We start from the raw sequence: 24097 nt of genomic DNA, 5'->3' as shown, positions 1-24097 counted from the left end.
CGTGCCATATGATGAAATAATGTAAAGGAGGCCGTGAAAAACACTCCAGAAAGGTTTTCTTTGAAAAAAAAATCATGAATTTTGGCGCAAAAAAAACGCCTTACTATACTATGTCGAAAAAAAATGTGATTTTTCAAACATGTCGTAAAAATGTGCCATATGATGAAATAATGGAAAGGAGGCCGTGAAAAACTCCAGAAAGGTTTTCTTTGAAAAAAAATCATCATGAATTTTGGCGCAAAAAATGTCGAAAAAAAATGGGATTTTTCAAACATGTCGTAAAAACGTGCCATATGATGAAATAATGCAAAGGAGGCCGTGAAAAACTCCAGAAAGGTTTTCTTTGAAAAAAAGATCATCATGAATTTTGGCGCAAAAAAACGCCTTACTATACTATGTTGAAAAAAAATGTGATTTTTCAAACATGTTGTAAAAACGTGCCATATGATGAAATAATGTAAAGGAGGCCGTGAAAAACTCCAGAAAGGTTTTCTTTGAAAAAATCATCATGAATTTTGGCGCAAAAAAACACCTTACTATACTATGTCGAAAAAAAATGTGATTTTTCAAACATGTCGTAAAAACGTGCCATATAATGAAATAACGTAAAGGAGGCCGTGAAAAACACTCCAGAAAGGTTTTCTTTGAAAAAAAAACATAAATTTTGGCGCAAAAAAATGCCTGACTATACTATGTCGAAAAAAAATGCCATTTTTCAAACATGTTGTAAAAACGTGCCATATGATGAAATAATGTAAAGGAGGGCATGAAAAACACTCCAGAAAGGTTTTCTTTGAAAAAAAAATCATCATGAATTTTGGTGCAAAAAAAACGCCTTACTATACTATGTCGAAAAAAAATGCGATTTTTCAAACATGTCGTAAAAATGTGCCATATGATGAAATAATGTAAAGGAGGCTGTGAAAAACACTCCAGAAAGGTTTTCTTTGAAAAAAAAAATCATCATGAATTTTGGCGCAAAAAACGCCTTACTATACTATGTCGAAAAAAAATGCGATTTTTCAAACATGTTGTAAAAACGTGCCATATGATGAAATAATGTAAAGGAGGCCGTGAAAAAGTCCAGAAAGGTTTTCTTTGAAAAAAAAATCATCAGGAATTTTGGCGCAAAAAACGCCTTACTATACTATGTTGAAAAAAACTGTGATTTTTCAAACATGTTGTAAAAACGTGCCATATGATGAAATAATGTAAAGGAGGCCGTGAAAAACACTCCAGAAAGGCTTTCTTTGAAAAAAAAATCATCATGAATTTTGGCGCAAAAAAACACCTTACTATACTATGTCGAAAAAAAATGTGATTTTTCAAACATGTCGTAAAAACGTGCCATATGATGAAATAATGGAAAGGAGGCCGTGAAAAAACTCCAGAAAGGTTTTCTTTGAAAAAAATCATCATGAATTTTGGCGCAAAAAAAACGCCTTACTATACTATGTCAAAAAAAAAATGTGATTTTTCAAACATGTCGTAAAAACGTGCCATATGATGAAATAATGTAAAGGAGGCCGTGAAAAACACTCCAGAAAGGTTTTCTTTGAAAAAAAAACATCATGAATTTTGGCGCAAAAAAAACGCCTTACTATACTATGTCGAAAAAAAATGCCATTTTTCAAACATGTTGTAAAAACGTGCCATATGATGAAATAATGTAAAGGAGGGCAGTGAAAAACACTCCAGAAAGGTTTTCTTTGAAAAAAAAATCACATGAATTTTGGCGCAAAAAAACGCCTTACTATACTATGTCGAAAAAAAATGCCATTTTTCAAACATGTTGTAAAAACGTGCCATATGATGAAATAATGTAAAGGAGGGCATGAAAAACACTCCAGAAAGGTTTTCTTTGAAAAAAAAAACATAAATTTTGGCGCAAAAAAATGCCTGACTATACTATGTTGAAAAAAAATGCCATTTTTCAAACATGTTGTAAAAACGTGCCATATGATGAAATAATGTAAAGGAGGGCATGAAAAACACTCCAGAAAGGTTTTCTTTGAAAAAAAAAACATAAATTTTGGCGCAAAAAAATGCCTGACTATACTGTCGAAAAAAAATGCCATTTTTCAAACATGTTGTAAAAACGTGCCATATGATGAAATAATGTAAAGGAGGGCATGAAAAACACTCCAGAAAGGTTTTCTTTGAAAAAAAATCATCATGAATTTTGGCGCAAAAAAACGCCTGACTATACTAGAGCGACATGCTATACTATGACATTTCAAGAGCGACATGCTATTCGATGACGTTTTTTGGACGCCACGCTATACAATGACGTTTTTAGAGCGACATGCTATACGCTGACATTTTTTTGGACAACATGCTATACAATGACGTTTGTTGAGCGACAGGCTATACTATGACATTTTTAGAGCGACATGCTACACTATGACGTTTTTTGAGCCACATGCTCTACTATGACGTTTTTTTGGACCAAAGGCTATATTATGACTTTTTTGGGCGACATACTATACTATGATGTTTTTTGGGCGACATGCTATACTAGGACGTTTTTTGAACGACATGCTATACCATGACGTTTTTTGGGCGACATGCTATATTATTAAGTTTTTAGAGCGACATACTAAACTATGACGTTTTTAGAGTGACATACTATACTATGACATTTTTAGAGCAACAAGCTATACTATGACGTTTTTAGAGCCACATGCTATACTATGACGTTTTTAGACCAAAGGCTATACTATGACGTTTTTAGACCAAAGGCAATACTCTGAGGTTTTTTGACGACATGCTATACTGTGACAATTTTAAAGACATGCTATACTATGATGTTTTTGAACGACATGCTATGCTATGACGTTTTTAGAGCGACATGCTGTACTATGACATTTTTAGAGCGACATGCTAAACTATGACATTTTTAGCGCGACATGCTATACTATGATGTTTTTTGGATCAAAGGCCATACTATCACGTTTTTAGAGCGACATGCTATACTATGACGTTTGTTGGGCGACACTCTATACTATAGGGTTTTTAAACTGACATATTACTATGACTTTTTTTGTTTTAGTTTTTTCTGCTTTTTAGAAACATAAGTATTTGAACAGTTTTAAAAATTACTATACTTTTACTTGTGCAATGAAATATTATTCTATGGCATTTTTTAGATGACATATACTCCGATGTTTTCTTGAAAAACTTACTATTTTGACAATATACTGCACTATGACATTTTTTGAACCATATATCATCCATGACAATTTTAGGCAACATCCTGTCATTTTGCACTTTTTGAACCACATAATAGTCAGTTGTTTTTTTTTGCCGACATGCTATACTGTGAACTACAGGCCATACTATGTTATTCTTGAAAAGTATACTATACTTTGGCATTTTCTGAACTACATCCTATACTATGGCGTTATACACAGAGTGCTTTGGTTACATGTTGATTTATAATCTAGATTTTTTTCTGTTTTGTTTTTTGATGGGATTACCACAGACCTGACCGTGAACACCGTTGACACCCACCCGAGGGAAACGCTGCCTAAGATCTCAAGGCTGCTTGGTCGTGGTCTTTCTGGTCCTGCTCCAGAACGCCTTCATCAACTACGTCTTCTTTTGAAGAGGCCCTCAGATACTGCAATCTCTGACCTTAAGGAGGAACTGCTACTTTCACTCTGTAACGAGACGGCGGTTATTTTAAAGACCCAGCTCCTGGCGGCTTTGAGTGAAAGTTTAACACCCATCAAAACGGAACTACACACAGTTAAATCTGAGCTGTCGGTCAGTATTTTAAACATCAAGTCCGACCTGGCTGCCCTAAAGCACGCTGTGGGTGAAACGAAAACTTCACTTTCCACATCACCGACGACATCGTCACACTCCAAAGCAGAGCACCTGTCTGCTGAACTTTTAAAAGTGGACTATAAATGTGAAGAATGTGAGCAGCAGCAGACTGTGAGCAGCGGAATAGATGTGATCAGAAAGAAGTCATTGTCTTTTTTCTTTTCTTTCTGGTTGACTTGATGCTGTCAGATGCAGATGTTGGAGTTGATTCTGATCTTTCAGGATAAAAAAAGCTGCTTTTCCTTCACAGACTTTTCAGGAAATTATTCTCTCAGGTTTTCTCTGCTATTTATATTTTTATTATCTGTGACTATTTCATTATTTCTTTATTGTAAAAATAAAGTTTGAGGCATAAAGACTCATTTAGTTATTTTAATCCTGAAATCTTTGATGTAGCAGAACTAAACTTCCACTTTCCTTCTTGTACTTCCGATACTAGAACTAAACGTATCTTCAACATGGATCATCTGCTTTTAATGAATCAGCAGCAACATCACAACAACAAAAGAGACAATTTTCAACAAATTAATGAAACTGATGTCATTTAAAACTGTCAGCGTTTGTTTTAGTGTCAAATTAAAGCTGATTACTGACAACTAGAACATTAACGTTACTGTTTTAATCACATTTAAGTTTCCTGAACGTTACATTAATGTCAACCAGCCACAGTTTTATGAACTTAATGAACCACATTACAGGAACACAACACACTTCAGCTGTTTACATGAAACTCAACGCATTAGCTTGATGCTACGTTAGCTTTAATCAGGCTACGACTGAGCAGCTAGCTCGGTTAGCATCGCTAACATTAAAGCTAATATTTACTATGCTAACTTTCTTCTCTGGTCAACACACACTGAAACAAACTCCACCAGCATCTGGAGTGCATGGCACACATTACATCTGACACTAAAGCTGCATATAAAGTGCATTAAAAGCGGCACCGATACAAAAATAAACATTTACTTACCGAACTATCAGAGTCCTTTCAGTGTCTGCTGGTAGAATCAGCCAAAGGTAGAAAACTGGTTAAAACAAGCCAACGGGCAGGAAAATTGTCTGTGGAAAATGTTCTGCTGCTCCACCGATAAATAAACCAACAGTTATTATATTAGAATTAATCCAAACGAGGAGAGCAGAGTCTCTGTTGCCTCCTCCATAGGACCTGTCAATCATTCCAGACTAGACTGTCAATCAAGTAGTCCCGCCCCCTGGCTTCGCAAAACTTTAATGCTCTATAAAAAAATCAATATTGATTTATTTTAAGATCGGACACCTGATCTCTCATTTTGACCATGAAAACTCACGAAAAAAAATGTCGTCGACCTAGAAGCAAGATCCAGACGATCAAAACCTTCCAGAAGGCACAGAGGGCAAGGCACGTCAGCTCTATTTTCACAGACGCAAAAATGAACCATATCAAAAAAAGAACACGTGTAGCGGGCAGCGGGAATTGATGGGACTCAGAAACACCCTCGCAATTTAATCACTTGTTCCTTGTATCATTTCCGATACGTCTGCAGTAGTGGATTTGTAGTATGATCGCAGTGATGTGATCGTCAGCAGACCGCTGCTGTAACATTCACTTGTCATGGTTACCGTGCCGCTATCTCAATGGGAAATCCTTAACAAATCCATGGATCCAGACTATAAGCTACATCACTGCCAAAATCTAATCACTTGGTCTTTGTGCTATTTGTGACCTTCCCTGAAAATTTTATCCACTTTCATCCAGATTCCTTAGGAATGATTCACATATGCCGATCGTCACATTACTCCACCGTGTTCTTTGGCGGAATAATTAATGGAACTTACCTTCATTCTTTCAGTGCTGCAACAGATCTGGATGCAACAGTTTCCATCACGGTGATTTGCCTGGTCTGGGGTCTGCTTCTTTCAGCCATTCTCCTAATATGTTTCGTGGTAGAAAAGTGTTTATCAATCGATGATTTTTTTTTTTTGGTATTCCACCACAATATTGCATGAGTGTAAAACAGTTTACCTCCGCTTTCGTGAAGAACATCAGGGAATTAATTGTTTTGCATGGTTTTTAGCAGTAACTTTTGTTGGTAAATATAAGACAGAATGGGACGCATCTTCAAACCAAAACCAAGGAAGTGAATTCGGTGACGTACGTGCATTACGTTTGCGCCGGGGACTGCTATGATTGGTGGAACTCATGGGAGGCTGGACAAAATTGCGGAAAAGTTGCGGTGATTGGACAAAATTGCAAGCTCACGCAGAATTCGTGGAGATTGGTTGAATTTGCGGGACTGATAAGACTATGAGATCAATCACAGCTCGCAGTCAAGTTCATTGACAGAATTTTCGTTTTGACACGGCATTGTTGATTTTCCTTTGGTGCAGCGAATTTTTGTGAATTCAGTGCCTAATTAATGTGGTGATTCCTATTGCATGAGGACAGACATAGTTGAGAAACCTGTCAGTTTGTTGCACTGAACAGAGACAAAGAAAGACAGTCGTCACCTGCTCTCACAGCTACTTTCATGTTTTGAGTTTGTGTGATATTTTCTCTGTGGCCGAGCGGTCAAAGCTGCGCAGTTGTTAATCGCAGGTCACCAGTCACAAATATCCCATCTTCCATTGACTGTATCACATTGAAAACGGAGGAAGTGTGATTTCAGTATACATTTTGTAAAAGGTTTGAGTTACTTTTAGAGGATCACGGCCATACCACAGCCTGGTTTGAGGAGTCTTTTCATAACATACACATTCATTCATGGAATTTCATCTGTAAGAGCCACTGTCAGGAAATTTTCTTCTGTCATATGAAAACAGGAGTCCTTTTTATCATTTAGAGAAACTTTGTATTAATTTTAAAAGCTTTTTTTTGAATGACTTGCTTCTCTACAAAGTAAACCAACAAGTCTCCTGTGCAATGTTGCAAATTAAAATGCTGGTTTATTTCAAATTCACAGCTTTTTGTCAACAGCTGCTTAAAGAGAGGAACATATAAGAATACGAATTCTTGTTAAGAAAAAAGAAAAAAATTAAGGTTTTGCAGGAGGCAAAAAACATTTTGTGCATGAATATACAGTTTGTCCCTTAAAGTGACTGTTGCCCTGATCAGAATGAGATTTTTAAATCATGATGAATGCTTTATGAAGATACCGTATAAAACTTCTCATGTAATAATACTGTTCACTGTGAGTTTGTTGCAGGAGCGATACATAAGAGCAAAGTGATGAGCTGAGCTTCAGTGAAGAACATCTGTGGTAGCTAAAGAGATACAGCTCAGACATTCAGAATTTTTCACTTTTGACATCTGGGCTGAAGGGCTTTGCAGAGTCGGCCATGAAAGCCTCAATCTCCTCCACTGTGCGAGGGACGCAGGTCAGCAGCTCGATACCATCCGCTGTCACTGCGATGTCATCTTCAATGCGAACCTGTACACAGTAGTGACACAGTGGTCAGTGAGACACAGTGGAATCAAAAGCAGGAGACACTGAAAAGCAAACTTGGTCAACAGAAAAATGTGAACAGACAGAAGAATAGAAATGCTGGAAGTGAGCTGGATCAGTCAGTGAAAAATCTGTATGGCAGGGTTTTTGAAAATTCTCCTTAAAGAGCATTTCCTAAAGTGTGAATATACAGACTTTATAGAAAAAAAATCTAATTTTAGTAGTTTCATATTGTCTGACTATTGTTCTTATGATTTATGGTGGTAACTTTGTGTTATGAAATCACACACTGTAAGTCCAACAGAGAAAGATACACAAGCACTTATACTGTGACATTGCTTTTAGACAAATCCTACCTCATAAAAAAATTAGACCTTGCACATATGACTAAAAATGACTAAAAATGTATATAAAATGTGTCTTTGGTCTTGCAAAGGTCCTGTACAAGGGTCATTGTACAGGACAATCAGCAAATAAGAGGGTGATTGAAGATTTTTTTTATTACTATTTATTATTATTATTATTATTATTATTATTATTATTATTATTATTATTATTATTATTATTATTATTATTATTATTATTATTATTATTATTATTATGGCTCTGGCAGAATATTCATGATTTTTACAAGAACTAGTCAAAGCATGCCACACACGATTTTACTTTAGGATTTCTAAAAATAATTGGCTTCCCACTAACTTCCACAGAACTGTCCTATCTATCTATGGCGCCAGCAGTGGGTGTTTTGTAAATCTTACTGGATTGGAACAGCTGTCAAATTCAACGTTTCAACTTCATAGTTAGAATGGCAAATAAACTTGAGGTTTGTCAACTTGTTTTTCAGACACTCTGAGGGAGATTGTGACGTCTGAAGAGCTGAATGTCAGTCTGAAGGGAGAGGAATCTGGTGCTTAGATAAAACAAACTAGAAGTGTAGCCTACTTTAGCCTAATTTGATCTGCAAAATTTCTGCAAGTTTTTTAAAGATATTTACAAATTCTTAAGCTGTTTTAAATGCACTTTCCACCGCTCTAGCGTATCTAGAACAATGGCCAATTATTTTTTGGGAAAATGGATGGATGGATGGATATTTTATTTGTCCCTTAATTCAAACACTGTGTTGGTGTCATAGCAGTAGTTGTGAGGAAAACACCACTTTAGCTGCTGCTGGAGCAGGGAGCTGTTATATGTTGCCTTTTCAGTTTATGACAACATCATCTCAAACCTTTTTGCTTTGTCTTTTTCTCCTGTCCTTTTGTGTATTGATTATTCTTTTCTGCCAGCTGAAATCTAGTTGCAAAGAAATTTCATGTAACCATGAATTGATCATTCACATAACTAATGATTTTAATATCGTTTTCTGCTCATTTCATGCAACTATTAGTTTTAGATTAGTGGTATTGTTGTCTTTGTCATATTTTTGCTGCAAAGCTAACAAACTCCTGCCTCCAAGTGACTGGACATTCCTTTTCTAATTGGCTTAAAGCAAATTTAAGAAAATAGATTACTATTGCAACAACACATCATCAGTAGGGTAAAACTAACCTGTCTCACGACGGTCTAAATCACAACAACACCCCCACAGACTCTGATCACATGATGGTGGTTCAGTTACAAAATAATAACATCAAAAGTCATTTTCAAGACACTTGAGGAGAAAAGTGAGCTGCTTGTGCCCCCAGCATTGCAGTGGTGTCTGGCTTTGCAACTAAATCCATTACGTTTAAGTCTAGAGAAGCTCATCAAAATGTAGCTCTTCAAATATTAGAAGTTAAGCACCTTGAGGTAAACAGTTGATTCTACTGAAACATCAGAACAAGAGAGTGCAAATGGTGGAAAACAACGTGGAAATAGTGATTGAAATATGCTAATTCTGTTACTTTCCATTCACTCGTTTTTATACTGGTGTTATTTGAATGATTATGCAAAATGATCAACGTCAGCACAAATAACTGCAATTGAATGAATATGCAGTAATTGTGATGGCTCGATTCATTTTCATCACCCTCCTGTGGATCCAGTCCAACCAACACAACCAAACCAAATGAATAAAACCATGCATTCTGACCCCTCCAAAGCCGCGGAAGCGAGCCAGCACTTGGTTGTTGATGAAGCAGCTCTGAGTAGAGTTGGCCAGGGCCTGGTCCAGCAGGTGGTTGATAAAGTAAATGCCAGGCTCCACGGTGAGGACCATCCGCTCCTGCACCAGGCGGCCCATCCGAAGACTCCTCAGTCCAGGCTCGTTAATACGGTCCACCCCCTCAATGACACAAGAGAACAGTATTTTTCAATATCTTTGATGAAATGTGCTTTCAAAGTAAATGTGCAGGCCTCGTTAAATGAAGGCCACTGTACCACAAACGGCTTCACACAACAAAAGACTCTCTTTTTTTGTAAAGTGAAAAAAAAAAGATAAAGCAGGCTAAAGCGAAAAGACAAATAACTAAAATCTATTAAAAGCCAGACTAAAAGGGAGGTATGAGTTTGTTTTTAAAAATATTAACCTTCCCATCCTCCCTCAGGTCTTCAGGAAGGCTGCTGCAGTAATGTGGACCGTAATAACAAAAGGATGCCCCGCTGTGGGTTTTTGTTTAGACTTTGGATAAAATGAAAAGGCCACAGAAGACCTGAGGGTTCTACACGATTCTTAAAATGAAGGCAAATCTGATAAACAGGAAGGGCCAAGATCATTAGGAGTTTTATAAACCAATAAAAGGATCTGAAAATCCATTATAAAGCAGACAGATAGCCAGTGCAGAGACCATAAAAACTGTGTAATGTATGCTATCCTTCTGTTCTTAGTCAGCACATATGTAGCTGAGGTTTGAAGCAACTAAAATACATACAGGATGTTGTTTAAATGTTATATGTTATCAATACAATACTGACATCGCAGACTCTATTTTGCAGCTTACAATAAATATTTTCTCTTGCTCAGATGGTCAAAATGTTTCCACAAAGATAATTCAGATACTGATTAAAAATGAATACATCAGCTGATCTCTTGTATGTCCTACCGTCACACTCACTAAAGGAAGTCAACAGCATTGTTTGTCATGTATCCACAAACGGACTACTTCAGTGTGTTTCCATTTCTGTCACCTTCTACTGGTAAAAACTCAGCTGTTCTTCTGGAAATACTTTGGGTTGACCGACGTCTGTACTTTCTTGTCAAAAATACATTTCTGTGGGTTTTCAGACTGCTTATGCTCAGACATTATTTCACCTTCCTCTCTTTCCTGCCCTCTTCCTGAACTAGTTCCTGCAGCTTGGCCTTTTTGTTCCCCTCTCACTTCTGCACCACAGTCGCTCTATATTATTGATGACGCATCAATATTCCAGTAACAGGGATGTGTTTTCATCTTCGCTCTACTGACTGTTACAGCCCTAACTACTGGCTACTGACTGTGATGTGGGCAATCAAACTGGAGTGTTCTGCTCTCACCTCAGGGTAGCCTCCCACATCGTGCACGTCAATGCCCAGCAGGTGTCCAAGGCCGTGGGGCATGAAGACGGAGCCCAGGTGGACCTTCAGCATGTCCTCCACGCTGCCGTGTAGGATGCCGATCTTCACGAGCTCCTCCAGGTGAACCCTGTCAGCCAGGCGGTGCATGTCAGTCCACTTCACACCTTCAACACAAACATGTTTGTTAGTGAAGGACAAAAGGTTTTTCTTTACCTTAACCTTAAGTTTAAGAATGCATGCTGATATTTTAACACCAAAAGCTTCTCAGAATGTATGTATTATTCAAAAGCCAGGTTGAAATTATACTTAGAAGTGTGATTTACAAGCTGGAGTCTATCCCAGCTGACTTAGGGTGAAAGCAGGGGACACCAGTCTATCACAGGGCTACACATAGAGACAAACAATCACACTCGCATTCACACCTATGGACAATTTAGAATTACCAATTAACCTGAGCATGTTTTTGGACTATGGGAGGAAACCAGAGTACCCGGAGAAAACCCACATGTGCACAGTTCAAGACTTCAGTGTAATTAATAGTAATCAACTATATTTAACTGCAGTGAAAACCTTGGGAGTTTAAACTATTTAAGGACTTCACAAAGACAACAAAAGCAGATTTCTATAAATGCAGCGCGACAGCAAGCACTTAATGGGCTGTAGTGTTTCTAAAAGGACAGAAGATTACATTTTATTAACTTTCCTCACTTTACATTTTGTAGAAAAGCAAATTGCCCGTAGTTAAACTGGAAAGATAATAACCTGGTTTGATGGCAGCCATGACAGTGCGGGAGGATTTGAGCACGGCCTCGTAGATGGCCCTCTGGTCTGCAGTGAACTTGCCGTTGGCTGGGAAGGAGCAGGTGATATCTGAGGAGTAGCAGTAATACTCTCCACCCATGTCAAACAGACTGCAGGGGACGACACATCACAACGCATTAGGTCCAACTTATTTCCTAAGTGCTTTTGGTTTGTTTGCTGTCCAAGTGTTTTTAAGTTTCCAGTGCGACAAACATTCGCAGAGATTCAAACTCACACTGTAGAAAAAAAAACAAAAAACAATAAACAATGTCACTTGATGCTTTTGCAGCAGAGACTGTTGAGGTTGGACTTTCTGGAAGCGATGCAATAGCTCCTTGTTGAGGAGAATCTGTGAGAAATGGGCCGGAACCAGGAGGTGCTGAGGGTTAAAAACCACTGTAAGCCACTCACCACATGTCTCCATCTACAACCGTCTTGTCGTTGGGAGCTCCAGCATGGCCATAGTGGAGGACAGAGGAATTATTACCCCTGGTGGGAATAAACAAGGCACATATTCAAAATACAGACATATGAGTTAAACTGCAAGGAGGAAACTGTACCAAATGTGACTACTTTAAGGCATCAAAGGGATTCTAGTTTCATGTTTCATTTGAACAGGAAAATAACTTCTATCCACTGACCACAAATCCTTAGGAGCTACTCAATACACATGACCTTTAATACAAAAGGCCAGAGCAGAATTAGCAAGTGTCTCACAATTCTTCAGCCCTTATTGATGATGTTAGCTGGCAGTAACCCTTCTAAAGGGAAAATGTTAATGTACTGTTTTAGTGAAAATGTTTTCTTTTGGCTAACTAGACACCCAAGATACAGTAGTGCACTGAGGACCAGTTCCTCTGCCTTGTAAAAGGTGCACTTTGTGTTTAAAATGTGAAAGTACTGCAGGGCCATAAAGGCTTGAACTATGTTCATATTTAATGTTTCTAGTATTTCTGCTTTTTCAGCAGTGCTCAGCTTAACAGAGGAAGACAGCATTTGATGCTCTGACATCAAAGCTATGTTCATTAATGCCAGCATCCTTACATGCAGGTTCTACATCAATTAGGTTGAGTCAGAAATGAAACATGCAAAGAATTAACTGATAAAGCCTTACGTTCCACAGATGCAGGTGTACGAGGTGTGGCGCATCCCTCCTTTGGTGTAGCAGTAGTGCTGGAACAGACTACACAGAGACAAAAAGCACTCTTTCAGTAAAAGAAGCCCAGTACCAAAAAGGAAACTAAGAAATTTCGGCACAGCAGAGATCAGAGAAAACACTGATTAGCTGAAGGACTTTCGCTGCCCTCTTCCTGACTCCGCGCTTTTTACAAATTCATTCAGCACTCATTCTTTAATCATCACACGGTCAAGCACTTCAAACACTTTCATAGATCTCAACAGCATTGCAAAGCTGTGCAGGACGACGGGCCCACGTTCTGTGCTTCTTCTCACACAGCGAAGGCAAATGAGCACGACGGGAAGCAGCTCTGACATGTTATTAATAATAAAAAAAAAAAAAAACAACATGACCAGAAATCTTACTAAAATACAAACATGAGAAAAATAAGCTGAAATTTATTTTTGTGTTCTGCACAAACAGTCTCATAAAAGCTACAAGCAACCAATTAAGGGTCAGTTGTGTTTCTCTGCTTAAGTTTCTGGTGATTCAGAAAATGCCACTGTTGCTTAAACCTAGCCAAAACTCAGTTCTAAATCCAGATATTAATAACTTATCTGGATGGCATTTGAATCCATATTTTATAGGGTTTTTACTTTGTTCACCTGACAGTCCATCAGTGTTCCTACAGACCCATATTGTAACATAACCACAACGTTCAAGAGAGCCTATTCCACTGCACCTGTAGTAATAATAATAGGGTTACTAGAGCAGTATGAGTGTGTACTAAGGTGTGACACTACTTTTTGGTAATAGAAACTGCTGCTCATTTCTCAAGTCAGATTTAAAGATTTAACTAATCCAGTAATTACATTTTATCAAATACTGACATTGTGATTGCAGCAACTGCATCAGCATAATGTCCATAATGTTTTTTTCCAATGTTTTTTTCATTGTTTTGTGACACCAAACTTTTCATAGTTTAGTGGAACTGATTCTATGCAGCTTAAATCTGCAGCAGGAAGTTCAAAATCTAAAAAAAAAAAAAAAAAAACTACAACTAACAGCAGATGTTGGATTTAAAGGTCATGGAGGGTTTTACAGAGTTATTTTCATGCTTTTTGACAAAACTTGACACATATTCACTTCTGACTGGTAGTGAAAGTGTGCATGGAAAAGAGCAGATAGACATCGTGTTTCCAAGTCATGGACCTAAATATTTCCACTACTACTATCTATCACTTACCTCTCCATTTCATATTCTTTTTGTCCAGGTTTCACATTCTTCATGACCTACAGAAAAACAAATGTGAATATATGCATGTACAAAGCACCAAACTCTCTTGTCTTCGTAGCTTCAGTAATGATTTGCTCTTTACTCATAACTTCTATGCAAAATAGGCATTTTAGTTTTCCTTCAGTTACTGTATTAATTCATATTTACTATGTCATCTTCATTTATTAACACTAGGAGTGGTGGGGCATTCCCTCAAGCATAATCTGGAGAATTTATACAAAATAAGCATAAAGAGTTCAATTGTCAATAAAAGTTGTTTATTTGGGAGACATTTTTTTTTGTTTTACAGCACACCTATAGCTTGTAACTGAAAAATCTACCCAAATGGATGTCGATGGTCTCTAAAAACTAATGATTGCACTCATGACAATCAGGGAACAACAAGTGGAAAACAATACTAAACACTCACAGCAAGTGATTTCAGAGCACAGATAACATTGTGAGGTTAACTGCTCCTCAGGCCCCGAAGAGGTTATTCATTGCAATAAAGTGAAATCCTGTGCAGAAGTAAAATATCGCTTTAATGTTACAGCTTATTGGTCAAAGGCTATCTGGGGTAACTGCTGTCCTCCGAGCTACTGCAAGAAGTTAAAATCAATAGCATTTAAACTATAGCCCTAGAGCATCCTGAAACCTCTGGGTGAGTTTTAAACTCTAATAAGCTTTCTGATACTTTGGGTGTTTAATTTCATGCTCTGAACCTTCTTTCTGCTCCTTTCTTTCATCACTTTATAAATGCAGCAGTTTGATGGTCTGTGTAACAGAGAAGGATCTCACCATTTTGTGGGCTTCACTGGAAACCCTGTTGGTGTAGCGCAGGACCTCCAGCTCCATATCAGTCTTAATGAGGCGGCTGCAAACACAGACAGCAACGAGAAGCGAGTAACCCGCTCTGTCTCTTTGATTGGTGGTATCGATGCACAGTAAAATGGATGAGCAGCCAAACAGCATACAAAATTCAACTCTCACGTTAAGCTAAAGGAATGCAATATCTGTGTTGCAGCAGCTGAAACAGACATTTTCGATCTTCATCAGTCTAACAGACACGGCTAACAGAGAAACTGATGTAGAAACCAAATGTTGAGCAGCTTGTCATCAATCACTCTCAGAACTGTTGTTTAGTTTCTTGAAACTTTCTTATCTACTGTCACAGAGCTGCTGAAAATGTTTCAACAAGCAATAAAATGCACCAGTCTTTGATTTAAGGCTAAGTTTTTTGCTTGCTGATTCACATCTTTTTCATTTATTTGTGTGCACCTGAGATGGCTGGATATGGGAAAGAATTAAGGATTTCTACAATAATAGAACCAAACAAATAACACAAGGCAGTGGTAACCAATAGTAACACTAATGAAAGTTAAAAGAGAGCCAGGCAAGCTGCGGTGAGAAGAGAGGGGCAGAGGGTTCAATCAAGCCTCCCTCCCCAGGAGGTGTGCCTGAAAAGCATTCCTTCTTATTCCAGAAAATGTCAATTCATCTGGAGGGTGCAAACTCTAATGCCAAGGACATCGAGGCAGGCACGAAGTCTATTACATCTGTGCAGACTGACTTCTGACTTTGAGAAGGAGGGAAAAAAACAACCCAAAGAAACGTCCCCGTTTCTGATTACAGACCAGAAATTACCTGACTGGGCTTCTATGATTGCCAAGCGTTTGTAATAATATGAAGATACATTTAGGCAATTACGGCCTTTGTTCTCATCTCAAGTGGACTTTCTCGCTCACAGTATAACACATATTTTAATTACTTACCATTCCACAATGACTGGGTGTAAAAGAGTGTTGTTCACTTGGAAGCTGTAAAAGAAAAGTAACATGAAAGAGCAACATTATACACTCACCAGCCAATTTATTAGGTACACCTGTCAAATCTAATGCAGTCCAGTGCAACAGCTTTGTTGTAAATTCTGCTTTTATTAAACTCCAACACTTTTAGTTTTTGTTGAGGTTGCGAAAAAGTTGATGATTCTTGTCAGTCTTGTGAGATCATTGTAGGAGGTGGTGGTGTACTGTTCTGAATTATAATTGAAAGTGTTGAGTATTTGAAAGTATTTTGCCCACCACATGTATAGCGCCTCCACAACACACTTTAACCTCAGTAATAAACAAAAAGAAGAATCATGACCTTTTTGAAAACAAAATCTATAAATGCAGAATCTTCATAGAAGCAGAACTTAAGGCAGAGTTGTTGTATTGGATTGCATTAGATAACACAGGAATACCTAATAAAGTGTCCGGTGATAGTACATATAAATACAATTTGATGCAAATAGCAAAAGCATGAGACTTCTTTTCTACAGCGCTTAGGGTCGCATTAATCAGATAAAAATGGTAACTATATGCAGATGAGGAAAGAACAGGGACCAGTGTTAAGGACAACAGTAACATTGCTTTTAATGGACAACTAACAAGCAAACAACGAGCTTGCTTGCTTAAATAAATTATATTCAGAATTAGGGTAATCAGCAACAATCATTACTCATACGAGTCTGTTGCATCTCTGGTTATAAATGGAAAAAAAAAACAACCTCTACAAACAAAATATAATTATGTTAATGCAAATCGATGCCAATTAAGCATACCGACTAATTCCTTCAAAGGAGGCTTCACGGCAGATGCTCCCACTATCTGTATTCTGTCCTCGCTGCGGGGAGAAAAACAACATAAAAACAAGCGATTACATCACCAACAAGTGCATTCAAACGTTAATACGGTGTATTAAATTGATCACTGGCATTGGGAATTAGTAGATGGAGTCTACATTTACGCTCATGTTGCTTTGTTCGAAGCTGATCTAAGCGAAATTTTGATTTTTAAAAGCTGGTTTATTCAATAACAAAGTTAAAAGCTTTAGTGTTTTTATTTTGACGTTATGGGTGAATTGTCGGTGCAGTAGGGTGATCAGGGTGAAGCTGCTAATGTCAAATACCCCCACCCCCCCACCATCACTTTAAGAACTGGTGCTACGATGGTCACTAGGTATTCAGTAAGACTGTATATCACTAAGTGTACCCAGACAGGAATGAGCGATGCGTACCAATGTAAGGAGAACCGCTGGTCTCAGGTTGGACAGGACATCAGCAATCTGCCGGAATGCAGACAGGGAATAATTAGAAGACTCAGACTCACAGCAGAGAAGCCGAACAAACAAGCAACAGTTTCCTTCTACTTTCAGTCTGTGGAATAAAGGTCATTCTCGCAGGCGCCACTGTACCTCCGTGGCCTCTCCACTATTCAGCAGCACACTGAATGACAAAACTCAAGAGACTTTATTAGTCTTCTGCCACAACCTAAATGTCACATAACAGATCCCTGACTCAAGGCTCACAGACACCATGATGACATTTCAGCACTGTTGCTATTATTAATACATCAGAATTTCCTACAACATTCACTGCATTGTTACTGAAAAATAAATAAAATGGGTCTCTGTTTAATGACCAAACTGTCAACTGAAGCTTGATTTTTAGAAACTGGAATAAGTGTCATGACTGCCACTGAGAGGCCATCACGATCAGTTAAATATTAATCCAATAAGTCAGTGATGAACTGGAACACTAACCTCAAAACATTTAGAAAAGAGTAAGCCTCAGTCATTTAATCAGTAATAAAAACGGCATCCTTTCATTTTTGAAATTTTTAAATGTGTCTTTTGCCTGAATATGATTGTTCATGCTGGCAGAAGTTGTAAACCACAGGAGCAAAGTAACACCAGATGGAAGAACTTTGAAGTCTGCATGATAATGAGGGAAAAAAACAATGCGATCTTGTGTTTTTTCTTAATTTAAGAGCATATTTGCAGCCATGCAAGACGAGAAAGCAAATGTGACTTGTTGTGCATAATTTGACTTTAATCCATTCTTATTATTTATCTAACACTGTCACAGATCCAAAAATATGGAAATCAGCACAACTCTGCCAACAACAAACCATGAAGGTAAACACCAGCGAAGTACTTTAAAAGTATGAAATTCAACAATTTACAGGTGAAGTGTTTGCATGTTAAGCAGGGTAGTTCTGAGAAAAGTGTGTGCAGCAACACCTCCCAAGTCTGAGTGTCTGAAAAGTAGAAAACTGCTTAAAATATTCATGACCTGTTTTTGGTAAGAGAGAAATATTGTTCTCTTTTAGATCCTTCTGTAGGCAGCAGTGCCACCTGAATACTGAACACCAGCTACGGATTCCTTTGTCTTACTAGATGTCAGTGTTTGTTATTCCCAGGCAGTCACATCACTTCATTTTTCTAATTTTATCCCTAAGTAATGAGCTGCTATAGCTTCATGGAAGAACTGGCTGATAATTAGCATCTAAACCTGTGACTAATTATGAAATGTAACACCTCGGGCAGGTGTGAAGATGTAAAAATACCTGAAATAACATCAGCAGCCAGATGAGTCATGAAAGGAACAAAGTGTTAATGTGGAAATGAAAGTAGGTTTATATGCGATCATTTCAGTTACAAACTTCGTAATGATTTGCTGGCTGGTGAAAGCTCCTATATTGTCGTCTGAATATGTTACTTTGATTTGTCGATGTGCACACCTTGAAAATAGCTCTGGAGCTGTCAACCCACCAAAACAGCTGCTCGGGCAGCGAACTGTCAACAGTGACATACCTAACTCTTTTCCCAGACTCTCAAAACAGGCAATTACCAACAGCCTGAACATGAGTGTATTTCTCAGACTGGGCTGTTAAAATGGAGCTGCAGGAAACAAATTTAAAATAAAATTCAAAATAAAAGTCCCCCAAGATTTTGGGTGGTTCAGATGTGTCAGAGCTGTGCTTTGTGGTGAACCTTCCCACCAAATTATCAGTGGGATGCTTTGCCTGAGCTCCAGATTTTCTCGCATACCAGCCAACAATGTCCCAGACTGCTGTCAGAAATATGACATCCTCTCACATTATTATTTTAATTTTTTCATACATGTTCATTTCTATTTCAACCAATTTGAATAACATGTTTAGCTGACGCAACCACACCAACACACAACCGGGTATCACATATCAGTTTTTGCCAGAAGGTGCAAATAAAACAGTGACGACTTTAATGTTTTATGCAGTCTATGAGGCACTAATGTTCTTTGATGTAATGTCATGGCTCCGTGACTCAACATCAAGGTTTGATTACTGCACAGAGAAAAGGTCACCAGAGTGGTTCTGAAGACCAACAGAGATAGACAGACTCACGTCACAGGCGTACTGGACCTCATCAGCAGCATACTTCTCCTTGAAATGCTCTTTAGAAAAGATCCTGTAAACATAGAAAATCACATATCAATATGGTCATTAGGCTTTTTAATAAGATGATTTTCTCAAATATAACAGACGGGTTCTGTTGTGGTTTGGGAAAACATAAGCAGAAGTCAAGTACTCAGGACAAAGTTCACAAGGAAAAACAAAACTAACCCAGAGCCCAACACATTAAAGTTTGACATGTGACATCTGATTGATGAGGTTTATAGAAAACGGAAGTTTGATTCCAGAACAGTATGTTCAGTGAGTTCACTAATAATTATATCACTAAGGAGTGGCACACTGCATGCACCTTTTCCTTTAATCCACAGTTTCATCTCACAATTAAACCCAGTGCAGCAATCAGCTATCAAAGATTGTATCCAAGTATGTAAATTGGGATTGTTCATTTTCAATTTCACGTCACTTTTAAATTGAATTTTGCAAGAGGATAAATAAAGTCCAAAACAAGCAATAAACAGAGGTAACAAATTCAATTTATTTGAACAATTTACCCCATGTAGTGTGTGAACTGACAATAATAAAGTAGGCTTTTGTATCACTGTAGTCAAACATGTCACCGGGGTGGTTCCAGTGATGACTAAAACAAAAAGTCTGAACTGGTTCTGGGCTACGTTTATAGTAAATTAGATGAAAAATAGGATCTTAAGGCGGAGAACTTAATTGTCAGCCCCCTCTGGAAGAAACAGCTCACTGTTGGATGTGTGCACAGCTCTTTGAGGATTAGTCTGACTCACTCTCCCATCCAAGTAGCATAGCTTTCAGGCAGTTTAGGAACAAAAAGAATGGATTTTCCAGAGTCCACATCAATGGCTCCGTAGCAGTCAGGCTCAGTCACGCCAAAAGCCCAGTGGAAGAAAGACTCCTGCACAAGTGAGGGGATCAGTCACAGTATTAGAGAACCAGTGGTGGTCAAATCATTACATGACCTTGATTGCTCTTTGATTGGGCCACATAGGTCAAGAAATGTGAATGTTAAAATTCATTAGCAAAACACAACGTTCAATGTGCCTGCTAAATTTGGTTCAAAACAGATTATAGATTAGCTCATGTCGTAGTGACAGAAAAATTAAGATCATAGACATGAGTGGTTCCTGTACAGTGTGGCAGGAGGATGTACACGTGTGGTAGAGTGAAGAGATCATGCATGCTAGAGAAGCTCAGAACTCAACCTTGACCGACTGAGCTCTTTGTGCACTTTGACTAAATGTCTTGTGGCTTGGGGATCATGGATAGATAAATAAATGCAAAACCACAGATTACCCACCTGCCTGAAGAGGAGGTCGGTGTCGGTGCAGTACCTCTGCTTCTGCTCTCCCCCCTGCAGCACCACCACTGACTTTGACACCACTCCGTCTTTGGCTTTCAGCCCTTGGCACAGTCGGCGACGGTTCTCAGCAAAAAGGGCAGCAGACACCCTCAGGGTGTCATTACCCAGCCAGTAGACAGGTCTAAAAGGACAAGGGGAGAGAATATCTCAGGGTGGAGTGCTGGTTGGAGAGACTGACACTGAATTGGAGGGCTTTGGATCCAGATTAGACTTGGCCTGTCATAAAGAGCACAAGCCTGCAACCAAAACTGTCAAACTGAGGCTGCAAACACAGCATTGCAAATGAGCCAAATTACTATTATACCTACTATTCTTATTACTTTAACAGTTTTTTTTTACTATTATTAATATTTTATTATTACAATTGTTTTGCTAAACATAGGTGTTGCCCGATGCTAATAACTCTGTATTAGTAGTTTGACAATTTAACCGTATTGTCTTTTTCTCTATGTGAAAAGGAAAGAAAATTCTGTGAAATCCAGCCAGACCATTTCTCCGCTCAGAAGGGAGAGAAGACTTGTTACGTTTTTACTTCTGTCCAGAGGTAATCCGCAGGATTTGGTCAGTAGATTTCAGCCCTAAGAGGTGGATGAACCACAGCTCCAGACTTTCCTCAGAAACAGTTCAGACATGAGATTTAGACCGACATACAACCTTGTAACTGATAGGTCCTCGACATAAATCTTGGTCTCTGACCGTGGCTTTCTGATAAGATAAAAATCACTGCATATCTGATTCAACCTCGACTGTACCAAAGGTTAATCCATAACCCCGCTGAATTTTATGGCTCGAGGATTGTGTATCAGTCACTGTTGGCAGATTTAAGTGCGTATCTGTGAGGACAGATCCACCTCATGGCTGAGGTGGCAAATGATGCTGTTATCATTTGTTGAATGAGATAGATAGAAAAATGCAGTGCAAACACTCTGCTCAGTAGCAGCTCAGGACAGAAGTTTAACTGAGGTCACAAAGTTGCTGATTAAACTTTGTGTGCAGAGTTTCAGGGTTACATAATAGTGCAAGATATACCTGCTGTTCTCTCCAATCTGTCTGTCTACCTCGAGCAGTGATCAAGTCATGGATGCTGACGGCTGATATTTTTATGATTACCACAGCAGATTCTCTCTGTTTAATCTGACGATCACAGAAGTGAGTCTGGGCTGTGTTGTCATCACAAGAATATTTCAAATATTTTACTCAAATCAACATAATTACCGCATGATAACTGCATCTCATGTTGACCAGGAGCACAAAAGCACAAAACGCATAATTACACAGTTTACCCATGCTGCTGCAGTTCACAGATAGTACTGTGAAAACATTTCAGGCACTAAAGTGAGGATACTTTAAAATATAATGCCATGAAAAGTTTTATTAATCCTTTTTTTGCATTCCTCTAAGTAGAAAAACACAAAATCAAAACAGAAATTGTTCTTTTTGATACACTTGTGCAGTCTAAAGCATCCTTCTCCACAGTTCATCTGTGGACTTCCTCATAAGTCCTAAGTTTCATCATGTGATTAAGAGATCAGACTGTTCCTTCACACCCTGTTATTGTAATTACATCCTCAAATGTATCATTAATGTAACTTCTTAACTGGACACTGCACCTTTTCACCACACAAAACACCTGCATGTCTGCAAAACAACAGCTGGGCTTAGATGAGTTACAGTGACATGACAGTACACTACATTGCTGTGAGAACATAAATACATACAGACATAAAGTGTGTGTACTGCTATTATAATCAAAAGTGGGATCTCCAGATAAGTCTAAGGTGTCAAATATTATTTTAAAATTAATGTTATTTATTCTTTGCTCTCTTCTTTTAAATCTGGTGAAATGGCCAAAACTTTCACTTCTCCAGGTTTCTAAAATTCTTTTAAATAAAAAACAGCCCTTCTGTGTGGAGGGGTCACAAGCACTGCATTTACCAAAGCAGTTACTGTTGTTATTGATTCTTTTACGAGAGATCAGCTGATATCAGTTTTTAACAAAATGAAGGTGAGCTAAATTAGCTAGCAATAACCTTCTCAGTTGTTTGTGTGCCATATCCCGTTTTACTTTTAAAAAGTTAAGATTCCAATCTCTTTCCATATGACCTGAAGTAAACTTTTGTTGTTTATTGATTTGTATGGAGGCACTTTAAGTCATCGCTGCATTAATCAGTCAGATTGATCATTCAAGTGACGGATCTCCATATCATCAGCTCAGCTAAACGACACACATTCGGACAGTTAAAACTCCAAAACTCTGTTCTTCATCTGAGCCGAAACAAATACATTTATGTCAGTTTAAAGTTGTCATAAAACACTAAAATCAACTCACTGCGGTGCTGCAGCCATGATGACACCAAGAAGGATCTTCTCTGTCACGTGTTCACCGGAATCACGTGAGTTTTCTCGGTTCGACATCAGCTGACATGGTCTCGTGCTGCATTCAAGTCTATAGGAAATAACAGTCTCAACAGTGAAGCGGCATTCAGAGGCTCCTCTGAGGTTTTTTGTGTGTGGGTGTGTGTGCGTGTGCGCGTGTCCGTGTGTGTGCGTGTGTCCGTGTGGGTGCGTGTCCGTGTGTGTGTGTGTGTGTGTGTGTGTGTGTGTGTGTGTGTGTGTTCAACTGTCGCTTACAAAGCGCCGCGGTCAGCAAAAGCAAATACCATGGCATAAATTAAAAGCACGAATAACGAGAAGAAGCGACAACAATGCAGGAAAACGAGCCACTTTGAAAATCCTGGTGGAAATTCTTAACCCTTAAAATGTCACATCATTAAAACTGCCAATAGGTTGCCTCGTTAAAATGCAACACAGTGCAATAAGGGAACAGCAGGTAAACAAAGTCCCTTTTGTCAAACAAAAATATTAAGAACAACAAAAAATGTCAGGTAACAAATGCAGATCCGTCTGCAACATGTCTCATAAGACTGTATGTCTGGTTTCTGACATTATAAATACATAATTACATTACATTGGCTGTTGTTGGCACTAGGTCTACAATGACTGACATGTAAAAATGGTTTCGTTGAGCTGGTTATTAAATAAATGTAGCATTTCAGTTTCTATTTCAATATATACTAGCTTTGACAATAATAACACATTTTCATTAAGATTCACTTGAGGACATCCTCTCCCACAACCCAGGGAAGATGCCCCTTTTTAAGATTTTACAATAGGTTTTAGAATAACAAAATTTCAGTGCATTACAATTTAATTACCCCCAAAATCTGTTCACATATGCTTGCTTCTTGTGTATATATTGTTTTAAGGGGCATATCTTGCCCTGGTTTACACTAAGAGACCTGAGTCACATTCATTCTATATTATCTACATACAGACATCATCCACCTCTCAGCTCCATTTGTTCAAGCTACATCTGCAGTTATATGTTAGACGCGTTTAATTAAAAAGAGGAATAGCACAATTAACACATCTGACCTTGTAGAGTTACAGTGGGATTCTGGTTTCTGCCTTTTTCCCATCATGTGCTGAGGAAGTGAGATTGTCAGCTGTCATGAATATAAATGAGGCTACACTAAGAGAATTAAAATCCGTAAATAATCTGTAATCTACTGGGAGCA

General features: G+C 38.2%; 1 protein-coding gene and 1 long non-coding RNA gene across 2 annotated transcripts; both read right to left on the bottom strand.

Annotated features, from left to right (window-relative positions):
• Positions 1 to 1777: 1777 nt before the first annotated feature.
• LOC129349388 (uncharacterized) lies at positions 1778 to 5974 on the bottom strand. The gene is made up of 3 exons (XR_008602374.1): positions 5834 to 5974; positions 5647 to 5739; positions 1778 to 3662 (listed from the first exon to the last, which is right to left on the bottom strand). It is a non-coding gene; the product is annotated as an uncharacterized LOC129349388 (long non-coding RNA).
• A 754-nt stretch (positions 5975 to 6728) lies between these two features.
• pepd (peptidase D) lies at positions 6729 to 22998 on the bottom strand. Its single transcript, XM_023280084.3, has 15 exons — positions 22849 to 22998; positions 20457 to 20640; positions 19927 to 20054; positions 19124 to 19187; positions 16974 to 17021; positions 16519 to 16580; positions 15689 to 15733; positions 14715 to 14790; positions 13887 to 13933; positions 12638 to 12706; positions 11935 to 12012; positions 11485 to 11633; positions 10702 to 10886; positions 9325 to 9516; positions 6729 to 7238 (listed from the first exon to the last, which is right to left on the bottom strand). The coding sequence occupies exons 1-15, from the start codon at positions 22932 to 22934 to the stop codon at positions 7095 to 7097; spliced, it is 1557 nt and encodes a 518-aa protein (XP_023135852.1). The 5' UTR covers positions 22935 to 22998; the 3' UTR covers positions 6729 to 7094.
• Positions 22999 to 24097: the final 1099 nt, after the last annotated feature.

Source organism: Amphiprion ocellaris, chromosome 1 (genome assembly GCF_022539595.1).
Source record: "Amphiprion ocellaris isolate individual 3 ecotype Okinawa chromosome 1, ASM2253959v1, whole genome shotgun sequence".
In the NCBI taxonomy this organism is placed as follows: Eukaryota; Metazoa; Chordata; class Actinopteri; family Pomacentridae; genus Amphiprion; species Amphiprion ocellaris.
This window is presented reverse-complemented; position numbering and strand designations above follow the sequence as displayed.